This window comes from Strix uralensis, chromosome 3 (assembly GCF_047716275.1).
Source record: "Strix uralensis isolate ZFMK-TIS-50842 chromosome 3, bStrUra1, whole genome shotgun sequence".
NCBI lineage: Eukaryota > Metazoa > Chordata > Aves > Strigiformes > Strigidae > Strix > Strix uralensis.
The window spans coordinates 105,737,199-105,756,243 of NC_133974.1; the positions used below are offsets into that span (position 1 = coordinate 105,737,199).

General features: G+C 43.2%; 1 protein-coding gene across 3 annotated transcripts in view; it reads right to left on the bottom strand.

The window, feature by feature from the left end:
* The window catches only part of ESRRG (estrogen related receptor gamma), a 408,134-nt gene extending 389,604 nt beyond the window's left edge, over window positions 1-18,530 (bottom strand). For 2 of the 3 annotated variants that reach the window (XM_074863717.1, XM_074863718.1), the window contains exon 1: window positions 18,374-18,530. In XM_074863717.1, coding sequence (XP_074719818.1) covers window positions 18,374-18,375 — 2 coding nt within the window. In that variant the 5' untranslated portion in view covers window positions 18,376-18,530. Of the gene's footprint in view, window positions 1-17,176; window positions 17,252-18,373 lie in introns of those variants that run through there. The other variant, XM_074863725.1, reaches the window with a different exon arrangement.
* Between the last annotated feature and the right edge of the window lie 515 nt (window positions 18,531-19,045).

The window sequence follows — 19,045 nt, forward strand, 5'->3', positions numbered from 1 at the left end:
TCTCAATAGCACCTTATTTTAAATGGTGAGAGCATCTATCGCAACTGACAAAAGAGTTGGGGAAAAAAGAAATCCTTCTCGGAATATAGTACAGTCCAAGCATCATTTTAAGGAGCCTGAAATTGAAAGTGCCTCTTTTTTTTTTTTTTTTTTTTTTTTTTTTTAACCCAAGCTACTCAAGATGCTTTCTGGCTTGGCTAGAAAGACAAGTTTGTTTCATGTTTCTGTTTTAGACTTGTTTTGAACTGCTTTTAGGCTAAATTCTTACCTGTCTTAACTGTACTGTCTCAGCAGAGTACAGAGTACATTACTGATACATTTTTTTGGTAGACTTGAAAAGCACTGTGTACAGCTTGATTGTGGACTGTATTTCACCATTCATTTCTAACTGAGGCTCTTCTGATTGATGTGGGGAATTTGTTTGAAAGGATGAAGGGTATGGCATAGCTACCCAAGATGCTACTTGCAATTATTCCATACCTCAGCTAACAGGGAGATTTTTAGTCGTGATTGTTACACTTTTGAAAGTGAATTAGTTAATCAAATTGCTATTTTTGGAATGCACTTAAAGCAATATTAAAATGCATTAATTTCATTAAAATAAATGAGCAGATAGGCAACAAAATAAGTATTAGTCAAATAAGCAAGATCTCACCTATGGAGCCAGATTCAGCCCCAGTGAAATCAACTGAGTTGTGCTTGTCTACAGCATATTTAATTTGGCCTCCACAGTCACACAGCTGACACTTTATTTGGCTGTCAAAGGTGTGTATATTAAAAATGTGTGAGCCATGCTTCTTCTCCAATGTGATTAACCTCTGAAGTTAAATTCACCTGTTTTCCATTGAGCTCAGCTGCGCAGTCCTATCGCGTATGCAATCTTTGGTGTGCGTACACACCGGAGCTGCAGAGAGGCATTCCCAACCCCGGTATTAGTCTAAGGGACGTGAGTTGTATCTGAAGTGAGGGTGTGATGAGGTGAATTTCAGCAGAGGCTGTTCACAACCAACTGCATATATGCTTCAGTTAATAGCCTGTACTGAAGTCTCTGCTACCATCTTTCATTACTGCTGTTACTCATGCCAGTGAGAGTAAAAGAAAGGTTGGTATGTCTATAATCACATGTTCATTTGCTATGTAGATATATCCTAGGAGCCTCTCAGCCCAGGAAAATTATGCTGGAATAAGGTCGGATGTGAATGTAAAGCAGAACTGTGTTCAGATAGCTTATTCATTCTGGAATGACCGAGTTGTTTCCTGGTTTCACTTAATCCACTTTCAAAGTGGATTAAGATATTTCAAGAGAATTCCTATGCTGGTGTAAGATTTGTCTACACATGGTTTTAGTCAAAAGTAATTACTGCAGCGTACCTAATAAATCTTTTGGAATAATTTGGTGTGTAGATAAGTCCAAAATCCCACAGGTGAAAACAACAGAATTCAGTCTTTCTGTATAACATGAGGTTAAATTTGCCCAATGTTTGACCTGCTTCTTTCCTCGTGAAGCATATTTAATTCACTACAGGTTTTTCTTTCTCAACAAAAACCCCACAACAGCTATGTATTTATGATCAATTTCAGGATAGCAATGCCATGTACACTCCACTAAAAAATAAACAATTTAACTCTGAGTACATTCTCAACTGCCTTAAAGTTCTTTACTGGAGAAAATACCAGCTTCCCAATCATAAATATTTTGAGCGGGTTGTTATAAACAGAAAGAAAACAAAACCAGAAGCTCTGCTCTGTCCTCTTGAACACGCATGATCCATTTGTACTTTGTCCGCATACCATTCAAAGCAATAGCACCCATTCTGATTCAACAATATTAGTTCCCGAATGAGGAACCTCCCAGACTTGCACAGAAGGATTTGGAGAACAACAGGGCCTTCAGCAGGCACATTAAGAATAAAGAACTAATTTATGGTTTGCTTACAGAGATCTGAATCAGGAAGAACCTACCCAAAACTCAGGCAGCTACTCTGTTCTGAATCAGGTATATTGTATCACTACTGGTACACAGAAAGGTTACCAAAATGATAATGAGAACATACATATTTTTTTGCGACTTTGTGCCAAGCAAAAAGTTTGTCAAATGTCATTCAGTCTCATTCTGTGCCACAGACCTCCCTAGGAAGGGAGGTGACTCTTTGACATGAATTAAAATTCCTAAACTTTAAGCTCAAGGTTGTTTGTTGGGATTTTTTTTAGGAAAAAAGAAAAAAAAAAACTAGACAAGAAAGAAATGATGTAAGCTCAGCTAATAAAACAGCCAATTTTTTTTGAAAGAGGCATAAATATAAAAGCTGGATGGTACAAATTGCTGACCCTTTAAACACTGACATGGAAAAAGCCAATAAAAGCTATGAAGATAAAAATACCCAACTCCTACTTTGTGTGAAAGGCTGTAATGTGGGAAGGCAGAGGGTACCCAGGGGTCTTCTCTTATGCAGACGAAGTAGCCCCGCTACACCGTGTAACAGGCAATGATGCCACACATCATTAGGATTCTCGTTCCTAAGCTCGATTTGTGGTTACGAGCATGGCTTTGCTCTCCTGTGCTGGTCTCGGTTAAGGACATAGGGAATGGATTTCAGGTATGCCTCCCTCACATAAAACCTGCTTATTTAAGCAAGAAGCTTTCTGGTAAGAAAGTAAGCATTGACTAAAGAAGGTAAAACATGGATAAATATAAAACAAGAAATCAAGTTCTTCTTGAATTCTGCCATGCTGGGTGCTTTTGACCATGGGTCTAGTCTTGATATTAAGGCTCAAACTAGACTAAGACTGAAGGCAATGAGAGTTTCAGGCCATATAGAAGCATGCCTGATCTGAAATCCTGCTTGTGTAAACAATTGGATTAGATTATTTTACACTCTGCTTCCACTGAGAGGTCTCTGAGCGTTGGAGCCACCTGCAGTGGTGGTGTATCCCGGCTCTCCTCCACTCCTGTCATTAAGGGGGAGTTATTCATCCAGTGAGGAAGGTGTCTTTAAATCTCTGAAACAATGGCACAACACGGGCAAGAGGAAATCTCAGCGCATGGCCAATGCAATGAAATGAAGGATCCTCTATGGGAATTGGTTAGTAGTGCCAATGTTTAATATGTCATAACAACCACCAACTGTTTTGTTTTTTGTTCTAACAATGTGAATTATGCATTAAACATTAATACAAGCGAGTGCACTTTTCTTTTGATCTTCAAGCATAATCATTTCTAATGAGAGTTTATACATGAGCATTGAAACAAAACCCTGAGTCATGTGAATTTACATTGGTTTTACTCTGTGGGAAAGATATCCCACATGGGTTACTCATGTCTGTAAAGCATAACATACTTATAAATCAGAAGGAAAAAAAAAATGAGCTTGCATTTGTCTGTTGGAACACAAATATCTGCATAGACATTTGGCTTGTACGCTAGCAGTAACGTGGTGTTAAAAAGTTATCAGAGATCAGGATTTGGGGTGGGGCCCTCAATACGAGATCCAAGTCAGCTCAGAATAAGCACGCTCACCCCTCAGCTTTTGCAGTCTGGCTTCTAACAAGAATTGTGCCTAGTGTCAGAGAAATTTGAACTAACTCTAAGAAGTAGTAAAAGGATCAGAATTTGGCTTGCTTAATATAGACAAAAGTCTATATTCTGCCATCAGCAAGTAATAACATTGCATATACATAGCAGACAAACTGTACAGTGCTAAGTGGCACCTTTCCAGGTGCCCTTGACAGCCAGCTGTGGCCCACGGCTGGCCCAGTCTGGACCAACTCTAGAACCTGCTTGGCCATATCTGGTATCTGCTCCTCTCATTTTAACGTCAGTCACAAACACTGCATTCCATAAAAATATAAACATTATGGGTTGTGTAACTGCCAAAACAGTTATTTAAAATACAAAGAGAATTTAAGGCCTTTCCCCTTTCACATGCTACGCAAATATTAGAATAACCAACAATTAACAGTCTGCACTTAAGCAACCGTGCTGTATGTGCAAATTACATACAACATACTGGGGAAAGTACAGGTACAAACCAGTATGTGATGGGCCTGATTCCTGGGTATACAGGTGCTGACTACAAGATTTCCAAAATGCCTCTTGCCTCTCCAAAACAGATCTCAAAGCCAAAGGTTGCAGAAGAGGAATGGCTGCCAAGAAGGTATTATGTTTAATGGCAGATAGGCTCTATCTATGATTCAGGTCATATCTCAGGAATTCTCAAAAGCCCATTAATGTATTTATTCTTAATGTATAAGTGCTAAAGGAGTCCTGGAAGCCGGAGATCCAGGATTATCCCACATAATTCAGTGTTCTCACAGGAGGCTACAAGTCATGCTCCTTGCTGCTTCTTTTCTCTGGCTTGAATAACCTTAAACGCTGATGGTAGAGCTTCAAAAGGAAGGGTGGAAGAAGCCTATGCATAACATAGTTTATAGACTGGAAGAAGAGGAAACTTGAAACCCTTCATCCCTGAACTTGAATTCTCTAACTGCTATGTTTTATATAAAGACAGAGGAAGTGATACTATTGTAGTTGAGAAGAAAGCACCTGTGACACTCCAGTATGGAACCCCAACACTGTACAAATTAAGTCTTCCCTGAGGTTGCAGAACTTCAGCTGGCATGTTAAGTCAAAAGATGAATAGGTCAATACTGGATCTTAAACAATTTTGGACTGAAGGACCTCAACTACCTCAACTCCATCCTTACCCTGCTTGAAGCACATTGACATTACCCAGCTTTAAAAGTTCAGTGAGTCTTCTGACTTTTCAACATGCGTAAGTATATCCCCAGGCACATGCAAAAAGCTGTACTTGCAAAGATGTGATAGATATAGGTAGAAAATGACATACGGAAGCGTGTAGGGAGGACTTCCTTAACATCAGTCAGGGTGACAAAGCCTGTTGGGCCACGGGTTCCCAGGCTGCGTCCACAGCCCTGGAATGCCTGCTGGAAATACTCCCTATAATTTTAGCTCATTTGGTGTGCATTGAAGATGCTCATTTCTCGAGCCCTAAGTGACATGTGCTGATACTGAACCCATCCTTCCTCTTATACCTGCAGACCTCTAGCAAGAGACCAATGGGAAGAAGAGGACAGTAGTTTTAATCCAGTTGTTCATGATGAAAAATGATGAGAAAAGTGAAAAGATCTTATTCCACAGACCAATGCATTTACTTATATTTAACTGCTTAACCCCAGTCAGACCCCTGAATTCCATTACTGTATATGAATGTCATGGTATGGTGAAGTCTTACTCAGTAATTAGCTGGTCAAAGCCACAAACTAGAAACCAGATATGCAGCCAGTGAAAGCTGACATAGATCTCATGAAATCAGTGGAGTCATACCAATTTATATTAGCTGGGGATCTGATCTTCAATTTCTAATAAAAAATTGAGAAATTGCATTTTTTTCCGTGATATTTTGGTCATGTTACACAGCAAGAGCAATAAAATAAAAAGTTATAAATATTTATATAGCCAAGACAGAAGCAGAACCAATGCGAAACCTTTAGCAATGAAATCCCACAACCACGTTATTACATATTTCAGCGTTGGAGCCATGTAGATTACTGCTTAACTTTAGGACAGCAAAGTAAGCTCGTTTTCGTGCCTCCGTCTTTTCTGTCACCATTAGGGCTGCAACCTTCCCATCCTTCTCATGAGCTAATCTCCCAGTACCACCCTCAGGGTGAGGGGGAGAAGTTACACGATGGGTGTTTTTCCATGGGCGGATGTCTAATTATGAAGGGAAACAATTGAATTTTAATGACAATTTTGAGACTCTTGAAGTTAATTTCCGGGCAGTGCAGAAATTAGTGGGGCTTGCTGCTGCCAGGAGCTGCAGGCTCTCCTCTCCTGCTGATGTCAGCAGGATTACAGGTGCTCAACACTTTGCAGAAATAAGTCCCAAAATACCAGGTCCTTCTCTCATGCCACAAAAGGCAGGGTGAGAGACCTGCTGCCTTCAGGCCTAACTGAGTTGCCCCAGTGTCAATGCAGAGCAATGTCTACAAAAATTAGGGTAACTGCTCCAGAGTTATGCTACCAGAGATGTGTTCTCATTAGGTATTTTTAACATAGTAGCATTGTTCAGGGTAAGAAGGTAAATTTGTGCTGTACAAAAGATTTCATCAGTTGAAGTTCCTGCATCCAAAAGCCCTACAAAAAAAGATTGTGGAGGGAATGTGGCAAACAACGGCATATCCTGGGAAGAAAGTACACCAGTAATTGCAGCAAAGGCAGCCAGCTACGGAGGCTTTTTCTACACAAAGGGTAGTGATAATTCTGCCAAGGAGGCAAGTTGTTTATTTCCTTTTTAGCTATGATATTTCCATTGCGTTACTGAATCATGGTTTGTTAATAGCTTACAAACATCAAGTTTATAAAGCTTTAGAAACCTTGTCATATCTAAGAATATGTAACAATTTAACTAAATCTCTATAAAAATATAAAATTAATAGGTTTTTGGTTGGTTGGTTTTTTTATAAGTTTAGTAAAGGAACGATATTTTTTGGTCTGGTTTTTGTCTTCTTAGAAGATTCAGGAAGGAATATAAAGGATAGCCCCCGAATCTGTATATATCTACTACAGATAATGAAATAGAAAATAAAAGATGCTTCAATTGCTGATTTAATCTGCTCTGTAGTTGGATGGCAGAGTTTCAACCATCTTCACCAAAACGAGGAGACCCACTGCAGAGTACTGTCTTTTCAATTTTGGTCTAGACAATCATAGCCCTGAATAGGTCATGAAAGGGATCAATCTTCCCCCTGTTACCCCTCTGGTCAGATGGCAGCTCTGACCAAAAAAAGACAAGAAAAGAGGACAGACGTGGCCACCTGGCATTTCCTTCTTGCACAGAGAGAAGCAGGCAGGGGAGGAGGGAGCTGGTGTCCAGCCAGGTGTGTCAGGACTCACGAACCAGGCTGCTGAGCTGGAGAGCATCCCCCGAATGGGCTTCTGGCGGAAGGCATGGAGAATCTAGTGTTGGGGAACTGCTTCCCTTGCAAACACCTCTTCATCCGCATTTGCCTTCTCCCATGAGATGGCTAAGCATGCCTCATATTTGGCTGAAAATTTTCAGCCTGGTATTATGTTGGTGTCTGTGTCCACCAGCACACTACAAGGTGTATGGAAAACATCATTGCTGGACATGTTCTTGAGGTTCCCTTAGAATGAAGCCAGTTCTCATTTTAGTTACAGAAGAATTAAAACAAACGTCAGGGAGACTGATATTACCGACTGATATCAAATCAGTTTTTCCCAACTGACTAATACTATTCTTTATATATGCTATCCAGAGTTCAGTTGTGTCCTTTATTTTCTCTATTCACTTACTTCAACAAGAATAATTTTACCTAGGGCAATTTTTTGCACTGTACTTTTGGACACTACGGTACAGTTCATTGCATTAGAGCAATTTTACTAGTTAGGACACTTCACCATAACGTTTTGCTACTAAATTTCTGCTGAGAAGTAAAGTCACTAGCTCATGAATGCCCCATCCAAGTCCTTCTGGAGCCATCCTGAGGACTTCTGTGATCCTCGTTCTAGACCCTCTATGCTTATCAGGCTTGCATGCAACCCGAACAGCCGGTCTCAGCCCCTGCTCTGAGCCTCTGGGACATGGGCGTTAAGACTACAGAAAAACTATTGCCACAGTCAACAATCAATTATTTTAATAGCTCTCAATATAAAACCATATTCCTAACCCTTACTTGTTACTGCCAGATGCACAGCAGGATACATGATTTTGCCTGAACCATTTTTTTTCCCCCTCTTTTGTATGAATAATGACTTTTTAAGAGGTTGGTGTGTTAATTTCCAGTTGTTAGGAGACTGTTGCTCTACATTCCTACCTGTGCAGATATCACATTACTGTCTAAGTTACCAGGGCAGTATACTACCCAGAGTTAACATCCAGAAACAGTTTCTTCTATTCCACCAGCATATGCTGCTTCTTGGGTCAATTCTTTAGGTACAAGCCAAGTGAAAATGGCCCTTCACTGTTTTCTACTACGCCTCATTTTTTCTCTCTCGGCTTTATGCTGCTGCAGAGGATGTACAACATGGGATGCTAATTTTCCTCCCTGTGGCCTCAGTGCAACAAATTGCTTTGCAAGAGCAATTCCAATTGATTACAGGTAATTCTGCTGCTATACTGACAAATACAGGAGTTAATATTCAAGAAGTTATTTGGGTAATGGAAAGGCAAACAGGTCTTCCAATCCTCATACAGGTACGAGCTTTATAGACGTTTGATGAATGAAGCATTGCCACCGAATGGAAAAGTGTCACAAAGCTCTTGAGGAAACAGTTGGAACAAGGTTTTAGAAGTTTTTGAAGGCATCATAAAATGCCTGTGCTTTATGAGGCTACAATGTATATGTAACAGGTGTAGGCAACCTGCTCTGTATTTCTAAATCCATCACCAACATATCATTGGGAACCTGGGCTTCTGAGAGTCACTTCTCTTTCTGTGCCTCAGTTTCCTTATATGAAAGTAAGGGTCATGACTTTGATACCCCTCGGATGAATGGATCAAATTCCCTCATTAAATGTCAAGTAATATAATCAATCACAGGTTTATGATGTATGTTTTACCCAAACATTTAAAACTATAATATCAAAAGAAACTATTCACAAAAGTTAGGTGTGGTTGCAGAAGTTCCAGACTGTGGAACATGAATCTCAGTGATTTCGATGGATGCAATGCCAAACTTAAAGTCAGATGAACTTCAATGTGATTCTAAAGATATTAGCACTCCAGTGACAAGTGGTTTGGTCTACATCTTCTACTAGTTCAGGAAAGATCTGTATCAGTCTCATCACAGTCCCTCAAATGTCTTTTCCCCCACTTTGAATATTTTTCTACGAGTGCTGTTTGCTACAAAACAAACAAGCAATCAAAAACAAAAACCCAAATCCCCAGTATTTAAAGGCTGAATCTATTGCATGTTTTTCTTCTTAAAGAATTTTGATTTTGACATATTGATGAAAATTTATTTGCTAGGTGATGCGTAAAGGAGCTGAGAAATAATTCAGTCACTATGGTTACTCTCACTTACTACTGGGGTCTACTAGTGGTAATCCTTCCTTAAATAAAGAGAGTTGTGTTTAAGGAAGGTGGGATGCTACAGTTTCAATAATTTCTTCATTCTATTGAGACAGACAACTTCAGACCCATAAAGTTCCTCTTTTACTTGGCACTTCCTTTAAAGCAAGTTTGTCTGCTTGAGTAAATTTTTCCCTGGCTCTGATGCGATATGTATATATATATATACACACACACATCTATATGTGTGTCATACATATCTATATATCTCACTTATTCCATTGGATAGATGTTATTACAGATTAGAAAAAGAAAAACAAAAAGTACAAATGTGTCTGCTAAGTGTATAAGAAAAGTTGGTATCACCCCAATTAGAAGTATAAGCTCCATGTATTTCTGTTTTTCCCTGAATACACCACCACCTACCCCACAAGTACCTGATGTCAGTAGCAGTATATGTACCTGTACAGCTGCAAAATCTTTTGATTTCTGCGTGTCAGTGGAAACCATCACTGGATTACTGTATTTTTTGCTGTATGTAAAAGATTCAATCAGCCTATAAATATTTAGCACTTTCTACTGATGCAAAGACATCATATGAAGAGCTCCAAGTATCCTTCAAACCTGAAGGAGTCACTACACTGTATCCTACTGAAATACATACTACTTCCAACATTTTTCAAATGTACAAGATGAACAGGAAGGTAGGAGGGAAGAAAAGTATTCAGAGAAAATACAAGTTAGCAATAGAAAAAATAAATATAGTCTAATTTATAATTCAGAAGTCTGGACTATTTTAATTCCTTTTTTAAAGATCTAGATTTTTAATTATAAATTTCAAGCATATTTTAGATGCCTTGGTCTTTTCTTGTGAATACAAAAATATGAAAGAATAAGGTAAAAAAAAGTTAAATAGTGATACAATTTGTTCAGAAAGCGCTGACTGATAAGCATATGCATAGAATTACCTAGTTCAGTTCTACTCGAACATTTTCCTAACTGGAAGAAAATGTGTAAGTTCTTCACCCATTTTAACAGTCATCATTAATGGATGTTAAACTTAACAACAGTTCATTGGCAACTTCCCAAGACTGGCACCAATTTAAGGATTTGTATTTGATACAAGCCGGGGGGGGGGGGGGCGGGGGGGGGGGGGCAGGAGGGCAAACCTCCTACTACATGATAAGAAATATAAAAATATTAAATAGAAGTCTATGAAAAAAATTGGGCCTGGAAACCATAGCTTTCAACAAAGATTATGTTACTTCTATGTTTTTCTGCACAACAAAACCAAAACACTGTCTGGAATTTCTGAGCATTTCTACAATCCAAACCGTAAGAGGAAGCTATTCAAAGTCACAAGAGTTTTGGTGTTAACTGCAATGGAAACAGAACAGAGCCTTTATCTTCATCAGTTACTTAGAATGAACTTATATTGATTTATCATCTTTTCTCCCTCTGTGCTTAGAGCCAGAGACACTTATACATTACTGATGTATATTCAAAAAAACCATGTATAACGTACTATTCTTGCAAGTATTTTGAGGGAGGGAGACTGCGTGTATTATGGCAGTGCTGTATCTTAGGGTCATGAGTCACTAAGAAAAGACAGAGAAATACTTATTTGTGTGCTTTGAATAAAAAGTCTTTTGAGACAGAATATAAATGTGGGGAAGTAATTTCTAAGTTATTACTACTACTCTATTTATTAAGAATAAGACAAATTTTGAAACAGATTAAATACTTACAAGGAAACATGTCATTATCACCAGTATTTGTTGCAAATATATTTACTACATTCAGTCAACAACCTAGGTGTACTCCTATATCTGTATAATGAAATGAACTCCAGGTCTCTCCATACATGACATAACAGTAAAAAAAAAAAAAAAAAAAAAAATTCTATCTCGCTATTTATTCAGCAATTGAATCTTAGCCAAAATGTACCACTCTTTACCATGGTTAGTGGCAATTTTACACATGTAGTAAGCACATAAGGCCCTTGAAACATTTGAACGCTCAAGATTTGCATTATTCTGAAGACTTTTTTAGTTTTATTAAGTATATACTGAAAGAATAAAACATGGGCATTCACAAGAAAAAAAAAATCTTTTAATTTAGTTAAGACAGAGATAAATTAATAAAAGAAATGAAATAAAATATTAAAGTTGTTAACCTTCCATTCTCAACATAGCTCATGTAGTTATACACTCTCCTTTCCTTTCTGGCAAGATCTAATTTTCCGCAGGGAGGTCAAGGGGACCGCTGCTCTCCATTTTCCTAAAGTTAGCATGCCAACATCTGCTAAACGCAGTATGACATGCTGTTTACCTTTGTTGTAAACTTAAGGCTTTTACATTTAAGAACTGTATAAATGAATCAGTATTCATTCACACCTATACCTAGAGGTATCTATTATAAAGCAGGGAGTCCTTATTTTTAATTTCCTCCTTATTCTGATTTTATACCGTATTCCTCTGCACGAATGCTGTTTGGAACTGCTTAGATATAGTAACAAGTGCAAGTAAAAATGAAAGCAACGTATTTTTTTCCCTCATTTGCTGCAAATATTTATCAACAAAGATGATAAAAATTCAGAGGTAAAAGGTCTTGCCTGACATCTCATTTAAACAACTCAATAGTTTAGCAAACTACTATAGCTCAGCAGCTTTGTCCCTTGCTCCAAAACCAAAACAACAAAATCCCAAACCGTCTTTACATATTTAGGTTTGCCTCTGAAATCCAGTGCAATATTTAGTAACTTTTATTTGATGTCAGAGTTTCCAAGGGAAGTAGTAGGGGGTTGTCTGGTTGGTTTTTTTAAAATACATATAAATTTCTCATCTATTGAAAGGAAATATACATACGTTGGTAAAAAACATGAGCAAAAAGGGAAGATTAATTAACGTGAATAAATGCAACCACCTTTTCTTCAGTGGATGCTTTTGAGTCAGAAATTATTTTTTCTCATGCTGCAGAAACCCTCTATTTGAACAAGTACCCACTAACATCCCTTGGCCCTCTGAGCATCGTCATTACCAAGACAGAAGCAACCGTTATTGATCATACACAGCATTCTGTAAGATCCATTTTTCCAATTAAATTTATGTTCTCTTTCTTGGACGTCTGCTTTTATTTAGTTTTGAACACAATTACAGTTGTAGCTTTGTTAACTCGTGTCACGGTAAGTCATTTGCAGAAACTGTTGCTCTCGATAACGTTAGCTATTACTGACTATAGTATTGCTTAAGGCAGATTCCTTGTTGTAAATGGCATTGAACATTTTTATCTGGGTATTGCAACAACACATTATGAACACTGGGATATAAACAGAATAGCAAGTAATGCAGCTGGCCTCCAGATTTAAGCAATAAACTAGTAGACTTGTGTATGGAGACAGACTCAGCTAGAAAATTGAACTATCACCAAAGCATCCAGTACGATGCCTGTATCTTTCTGTTCTTTGATAGTGAGCGATCATTGCGTTCAACTGTGAACCACAGTCTTAAATAATAAAGGTCAAAGTTTTCAAGGACACCTTCTGGGTTTGAGTTTCCAGCTTGAAATATCTAAAGCTGGATTTTCCAGTTGCAAAGTTCCCAGACCTCTCACTGGGATCGTATCCCCTCAACATCAGGAAAAAACAAAGCCAGAAGAACAGGCCCCACATCACCTCAAATCAAAACCCATTTCATTTAAAAAATTGATCCTGGGGTTTAGCATCTGCTAGAAGGATGGTATGATCTCTATTAGCATAGGCACGTTAAAAATATTCCAATCTAAAATGTTTATTTAGTCAACTCCAATCTTATCTCACCTCATTTCTCAACTTTGTTTGTTTTGTTTGGTATCAGAAAAATGTATGCAAATTCTGGAAATTTGGCTCACTATAATAAACAATTTTAGCCTTTTATTTAATACAAAAGAACTGTGAAAATAATATTTTTAAAAAATAATTTTACAGGATCTCTACATACATAAAAATTTTAGTAGATTTGCATTATGCTGCTATAAATATTTATGGACATTCTCTTGATTATGAAATATGACATTACATTCAATATTACATTCAAGCAGCTTTTCAACAAATGCCAAAGTGCTATGTTCACCCATTATATCCTTGGTTAAATATAGGTGGGAGCGTAACAGCGCTGTTAGGCAAGTCTGCTGGAGTTCAGGACTCGAATCTGGGTCTGTCCGTAACCTGTTGTGACCTACTCCAATGCACCATATTAAAACTTCCTTTTACATCAGCTTTCCTAGTACCTGTCTCACCCACATAAAGTTTTTTCCTATTTTCATATGTCAGGGGAAGAGGGAAGAATCCTGTAATAACTGGTGTTTGCAAAGTTATTGGTGATTTCTTAGTGCAAAGTAAATAAGCTCTAGCATTTAAATATGATTAGAAAAGGCAGGATAAGGCTATACCATACTGTGCTGAGCAAAGAGATTTCCTTTTCCAATGAAGTTTTATTATTATTGTCGATACCAAATCATACTGTAGAATCTCCCATTAACCATGCTGAAGCTCTTTTAAGCTGCGATGTTGCTCTATGGGGATATTCCATCTGCTTTGAAAGTAAGCACCAACTTGTTTAACTCCTGACAACAATTTGCCCTGTCAAGCAAGCAGGGAGAATGCCGAAAAGAAAGCGATGGGGCCAAATCCATTCCGGGTTTGTGCAACTCAAACCAAGACATGTGCCCTAAAATGTAACATTCAGAAATCCTTCAGCTCTGTGCCCTATCGCCTCACCTCATTACAATACGTTCACCGGTTATTTTTTTTTTTCCCTTTCCCACCAGAAAGGGCAGAAAGGACAGCTGCCCACCAGAATGCTTTCAAATGGAGAAAAGGGGGTGCGGGGTCCCTCAGGGGTGCGCTGCGGCCATGGGAGCCCCATCTCCCCCCTCTGCCTCAGCATCAGGGCGAGCGCGGCCCGTCTCCACCGCGACACACCGATCCCTTGGGCAAGTCAGACAAAGCGACAGAATTTGGGGAACGGCTCGTAGCCCCGGGAAGGGACCCCCGCCTCTTTTTACTGCTCCGGCATCCACTTTTTGTACTTCCCCCGCTTTCAACAACTTTCCTCCGCACCTCCACCCCCCCGGAAACTTAGGGCAAACGCCGAGGAGAAGGAGAACAAAGGGGCAAAGAACAAAGAGCCGGGGAAGGGGAGGGAGGGAAGGGGAGGGAAGAGCTCCCCCCTTTGGGGTCAGCCCTGGCACCCTCCCCTTCGGCCGCCGCCCCGGGGGCAGCCCTGCCCGCCCGGCCGCCCGGCCCCGGCGGCTGCCGCGACGGAACACACACACACACACACACACACACACACGCACACACACGCACACACGCACGCACGCGCCCCGCGGGGCGCCCCAGCCCCCAGGGTGGCCGTGGGCACCCTTCCCGGGGTATGAGCTCCCCCCATCCCCAACACACCCTGCGAGGACTTGCTCGGGGTCTGGTTTGCACCCGCTCCCGCAGTACTCTCGAGAGCAACGATGAAATAACCGGGGGGAGGCTGCCCCGCTCCCCCCGCCACGCAGGCGAAGCTGTCCGCTGCCCCGGCCCTGCCCGGCGCGGCCCCAGGCCCCCGGAGCATCCTCGGCGGGTCCCCGCGGGGAGGGACCCGCGCCCCGGGAGAGCAACACGTGTGCGGCCCCAAACCCGCGGCCGCTCCGCGGGGCGGCTGCCGGGGCTCGCAGGGACCACGAGGGACCAGGCAGCCGGACACCAAGGCGGGGCCGCCGTTCCCTTTCCCCGCAGAGGTCGTGCTCGCCGCGCAGCAACCTTAAACTTTGTTAAAGTGCCACTAAGCACCAATTTTGGATGGTCCTCTCCCGCCCGCACACCCCCCCCTTACCCGAAGGCGACCCTTTCGCAAAACTCCTGCTGCCTCTATTAGCGCTTAAACACCCTCGAAAAGCCGCAGGTGCCCTCGTTACCTGTTGCTCTGAGGCCCCTGCCCTCCTATCGGGGGACACACACACAAAAAATTAATTCTTCTTTCACTCTGACCACTCCGTGTTCGCTGCAGGTGGCACTGGGCTGCGGGAGCCCCGCCGGGGTGTAAAGCCCGGGTTGCTGCGGGCTGGGGGGCAGGTTTGGGCAGGACGGGCAGCCGCGGCGGCACCCCCAGAAGCTGCTGCGAGCGGCGCCCGGCGTTGCTGCCCAACTTCGGAGCGAAACCCAGGGGCCAGGGAGAGGCAGGCAGGGGCTGCCAGCGGGCAGGGGAGCAACCCTGTCGTTAGGTCACCTGGGGACCGCATGCACTAAATGCCACCTGCAACTACCTTTGAGAGAAGGACGGGGAATTCTTCTTCTTCTCGGGCAGGCGTTTCCCAAGTAAAGAGTTAGTTGACGCCGTTCTCCATTTGAGTAATAACCAAAGGAAACCCGAGCTTTACCTGAGAAACTTTTAGAGGGTTTTTTAATTTTCTTTCCTTCTTTTTAAAATTTAAGTTAGAAGTGGGCTAACAGAACCTCGCTTTCCTGAAGGCGAAATTAAATTAGCCCTGAATCAGGAGTGGGAACAAGCAGCGAGCGCGGTACGGAGCTGGGGTGCGGATGCCCTCGGAGAAGAGGTCCACAAGCGTTCCGAGTTTAAACCGGGCTGGGCGCTCCCTGAACCGGCCCCGAGGGTGGGGGGGAGCCCCCCAAGCCGCTGTCATGAGCGACCCTCATTAGCGACATCAGAGAGAGGTGAGGAATGAGATAAACAGTTTAAGAACCCTGAGGTTCGCGACTGAGGAGCGTGAGGTACAGCTGTAACCCGCGTTTGCGTGAAACGCTGCCCTGGGACCGGGAGTAAAACTTCAGCCCAGCCTGTGCCCTTAGTTAACTACAGCCAATTACTTGTCTCCGTATAAAAGGTTTCGCGTATGGTTACATGTGAGGGAGTACGAGAAGCTGAGTCTGTTTTTGTTATGATTTAATCAAATAAATTAAAGGAGAAGGGTAAGGATACGCCCAATTTGGGACTTCAAAAAAAAAAAAAAAAAAAGCAGGCATTAGTTTTGAGGGACGCTCTTTGCTCAAACCCTTTCCTGCTGCACAGAGCAAAGCCAGGCTCTCGGAGTCCACTCATCTCATTACTGCTGGTTGTTTGGGGTTTCTCTTTTCCTCCTAATGGAGTAACCTTTCATCAGCGATTGCAATTTCGGGGGGGAAAGGGTGAGTAGGTGCCAAAACAAGCTGGGGGTGGGGCAGAATTTTGCGTTTCAAGCAATTTTGAAGACAGCAATTCTGCTTACAGCAGAGAGGTAGGTGGATACTTGAAAACATCTCCCATCGGGGTGTCCTACTTTAGCAATTCTAATTAAAACAAGGTTTAAAAGATGCAAAGAAAGAGCAAGCTTCTTGCTTTATTTCCAATGGGCGTGGGGGATACCGTCAGGCACAAAGTGCTTCCAGCTTGTTCTAACGTGCACCTTTGTTTAAAAGGAAAAAAAAAAAAATCAAGCTCGTCCTCTGATTTCAACTAATGTATTTTTAACTGGATTTCTTTCCTCTGCTTTGTGTGATCTGATACCTACCGTGTAGCCCTGGCCCACTTTCAGCCCTGCGGGTGCCCTGTATTGTGTGCGTGTCTGAAAGAAAAGGGAAAAGTCTTCCACCTCACACTCTTGTGCCCTATACCTGCGCTTGGGAATTGACTCGTGTCCAAGCTAGTGGTCAGCAAAACACAGATCCTGTTCCTCTTCTCACTGCCTAACCCGAGAGGAGCCGTGACTTTGTAGGTCCAGCCTGGCTAGCACGGCTGTGACCGGCCGGCACCTTGGATCGATAAAGCAGGCAGTTTTCTGACGCTTCTTTTCCACGGCTGCTTATTGAAAAGGAGCCTTTACTGCCACCTATAAATAGCGCCGGAGCCGAGTCACTTTTTCTTTTTTTTTTTTTTTCTTTTTTCCTTTCCCCTACCTAAAGCAGCAAAGTTATAACCAAGATACCGCAAGTTCTTCTTGCTCTTTGGCGGGGGCTCGCCTCCGGGGGGGCTGTGCTGGGGGGCCCGGCAGGGAGGCCCTGAAGGAGCGAGGGACTCCGGCAGCCCCAGCCCCGCACCGCCTGCCTTCGAACTTTGTTCCCGGGCAGGGGAGGGAGAGGAGCGAACACCGATACTCACCGTGCTCTTTGGCTTTCCAGGTGTAACTCCGTCTCTCCCTCTTCTTTGTGTGTAAGCGAGCAGAGGTTACATCCCGGGCACACGGTGTAATGCCCCGGGTAACCCCGACCCTGTTAATTTAACGCTACGCTGACCTGAGCGGGCGTGATTGGAGCTCGCGTGTCGGTTTAGAAAAGCGCCTCTCCCTGCTGGACGCAAACGCGCCTTCTCTGCCCACACCCCGCCTTTCCACGCCAAGAGTCCCCCAGCCCCGCACTGCCCCCCACCCCAGGACACCTACCTTTTCGAGACCCACGCTTCCCACCGCAGACTGCATCTCCCCCGCCCTCCCCCCGCCCCGAATCAACCGTGCAGTTTCGCACACCCACGTGCCGTGCCCTGCCTGCTGCGTGGGGCTCGGTTTCACGCACGGTGCCGCGCCGAGCTCTGGGACTGCCTGAAAAGCGCCGGGAGCTCGCGTGGGGACGGACGGAGCACGGCCGGGGGGGACGCGCTGCCGCCCCCCTCGCACCTCGCTGCCGCCCCCGCCGGGGAAGGGGTGGCGGGGGCCCGGAGCCGGGGCGCTCCCCATCTCCCCGAAACCTCGCGGGCGGCTCTCCCAGCGCTTTCCACCTGCCTGCAGGGCGGGCGGGAGCCGGCGGACAGTCATTGCTGTGCCCCCTTACACCCGCGCTCTCTCTTTTCTTTTTAAATTTCCCTTTTAATTCCCCCCAATGGGGTTTGATGAATACAGCTCGTTACCCGCGCTGATACCAGGGTAATAATTGTCAGGGGGTCTGAGTGCTCCAGGGAAAGAAAAGCGGGGGAAGAGGGAGGGATACAACCTCCGTTATCTCGCTGTTACTAATTCCCAGCCGGCTCGGACTCGGGGGACAAGGCGATCGCTTAACAAACCCTCCTCCTCCTCTCCCTCCACCACTCCTTCCTTCCTTCCTCTTCTCCGGCACATTTTCTCCCCCGCGCTCGCCCACGTTTCATTCCTCCTCTTCGGGAGGAATAAGCCGTGCAAACTCAAACTAAAAAGGAAAAAAAAAAAAAAAAAGGAAAAAGAAAAAAAAAAGGTGGGAGGGAAGGAGACAGGAGGGGAATTAAAAAAAAAAAAAAATAAGAAAGGGGAGGGAGAAAGAAAAGGACAGAAAGTGTCTGTGCCTGATCGCTGACCATCTGTGCAAAAGGTGATCATTGTTAGGTACTCACATGGCTGGTGGCAGAGCAGCTCTTAGCAATTAATAAGTCTCTCAGCTTGAGCTCTTCTTTCCCCTTTTTGATGGTAGCGCGCTCCGTGTGTTTCTCTCTCACTCACGCACACACACACAAACCCGATCAGATGCTTCAGGACCGGCCACTTTGCGAGGGGAACAACACGGGAGGGTTTGTATTACTCCAGGTTCGTGTGTGTAGCCTATAAATAGCGAACTTTTTGATGGAATCAGCTAACAAATGAGAGGAGAAGGCGTAATTTTGCGCAGGGAGCCCCCCTTTCTCTTTGCAAGATTAAAACCCCCCAGGCAGCAGACAGAGCTAAAGTTGTGGGTGTGTAGAAAGGAATTTCACTTTACTGTGACTGTGCGCGAGATTTTTCTTTGTTTATTTCGGGGGTTGTTTTTGTCCCGTCCCCCCCCCCCCCCCAACCTATACGTTATATCCTCCCTCCCAGCCTTCCCAGCCAGGGGCAGGAACTGACCCGGATTAGCACCGACTTTAACTCCAAGTTGGAAATACGGTGCGTTTGCGTGATGGTGGGTTTTTTTGTTGGTTGTTTTTTTGGGGGGTGTGTGGGGGTCCACGCGATACCGGTGGATGTGAAGGAGGGGGGCAGGCAGGCTTTCCTGAACGTGCCCTCACTTTGAGAGCAAGTGGGGAATAGAA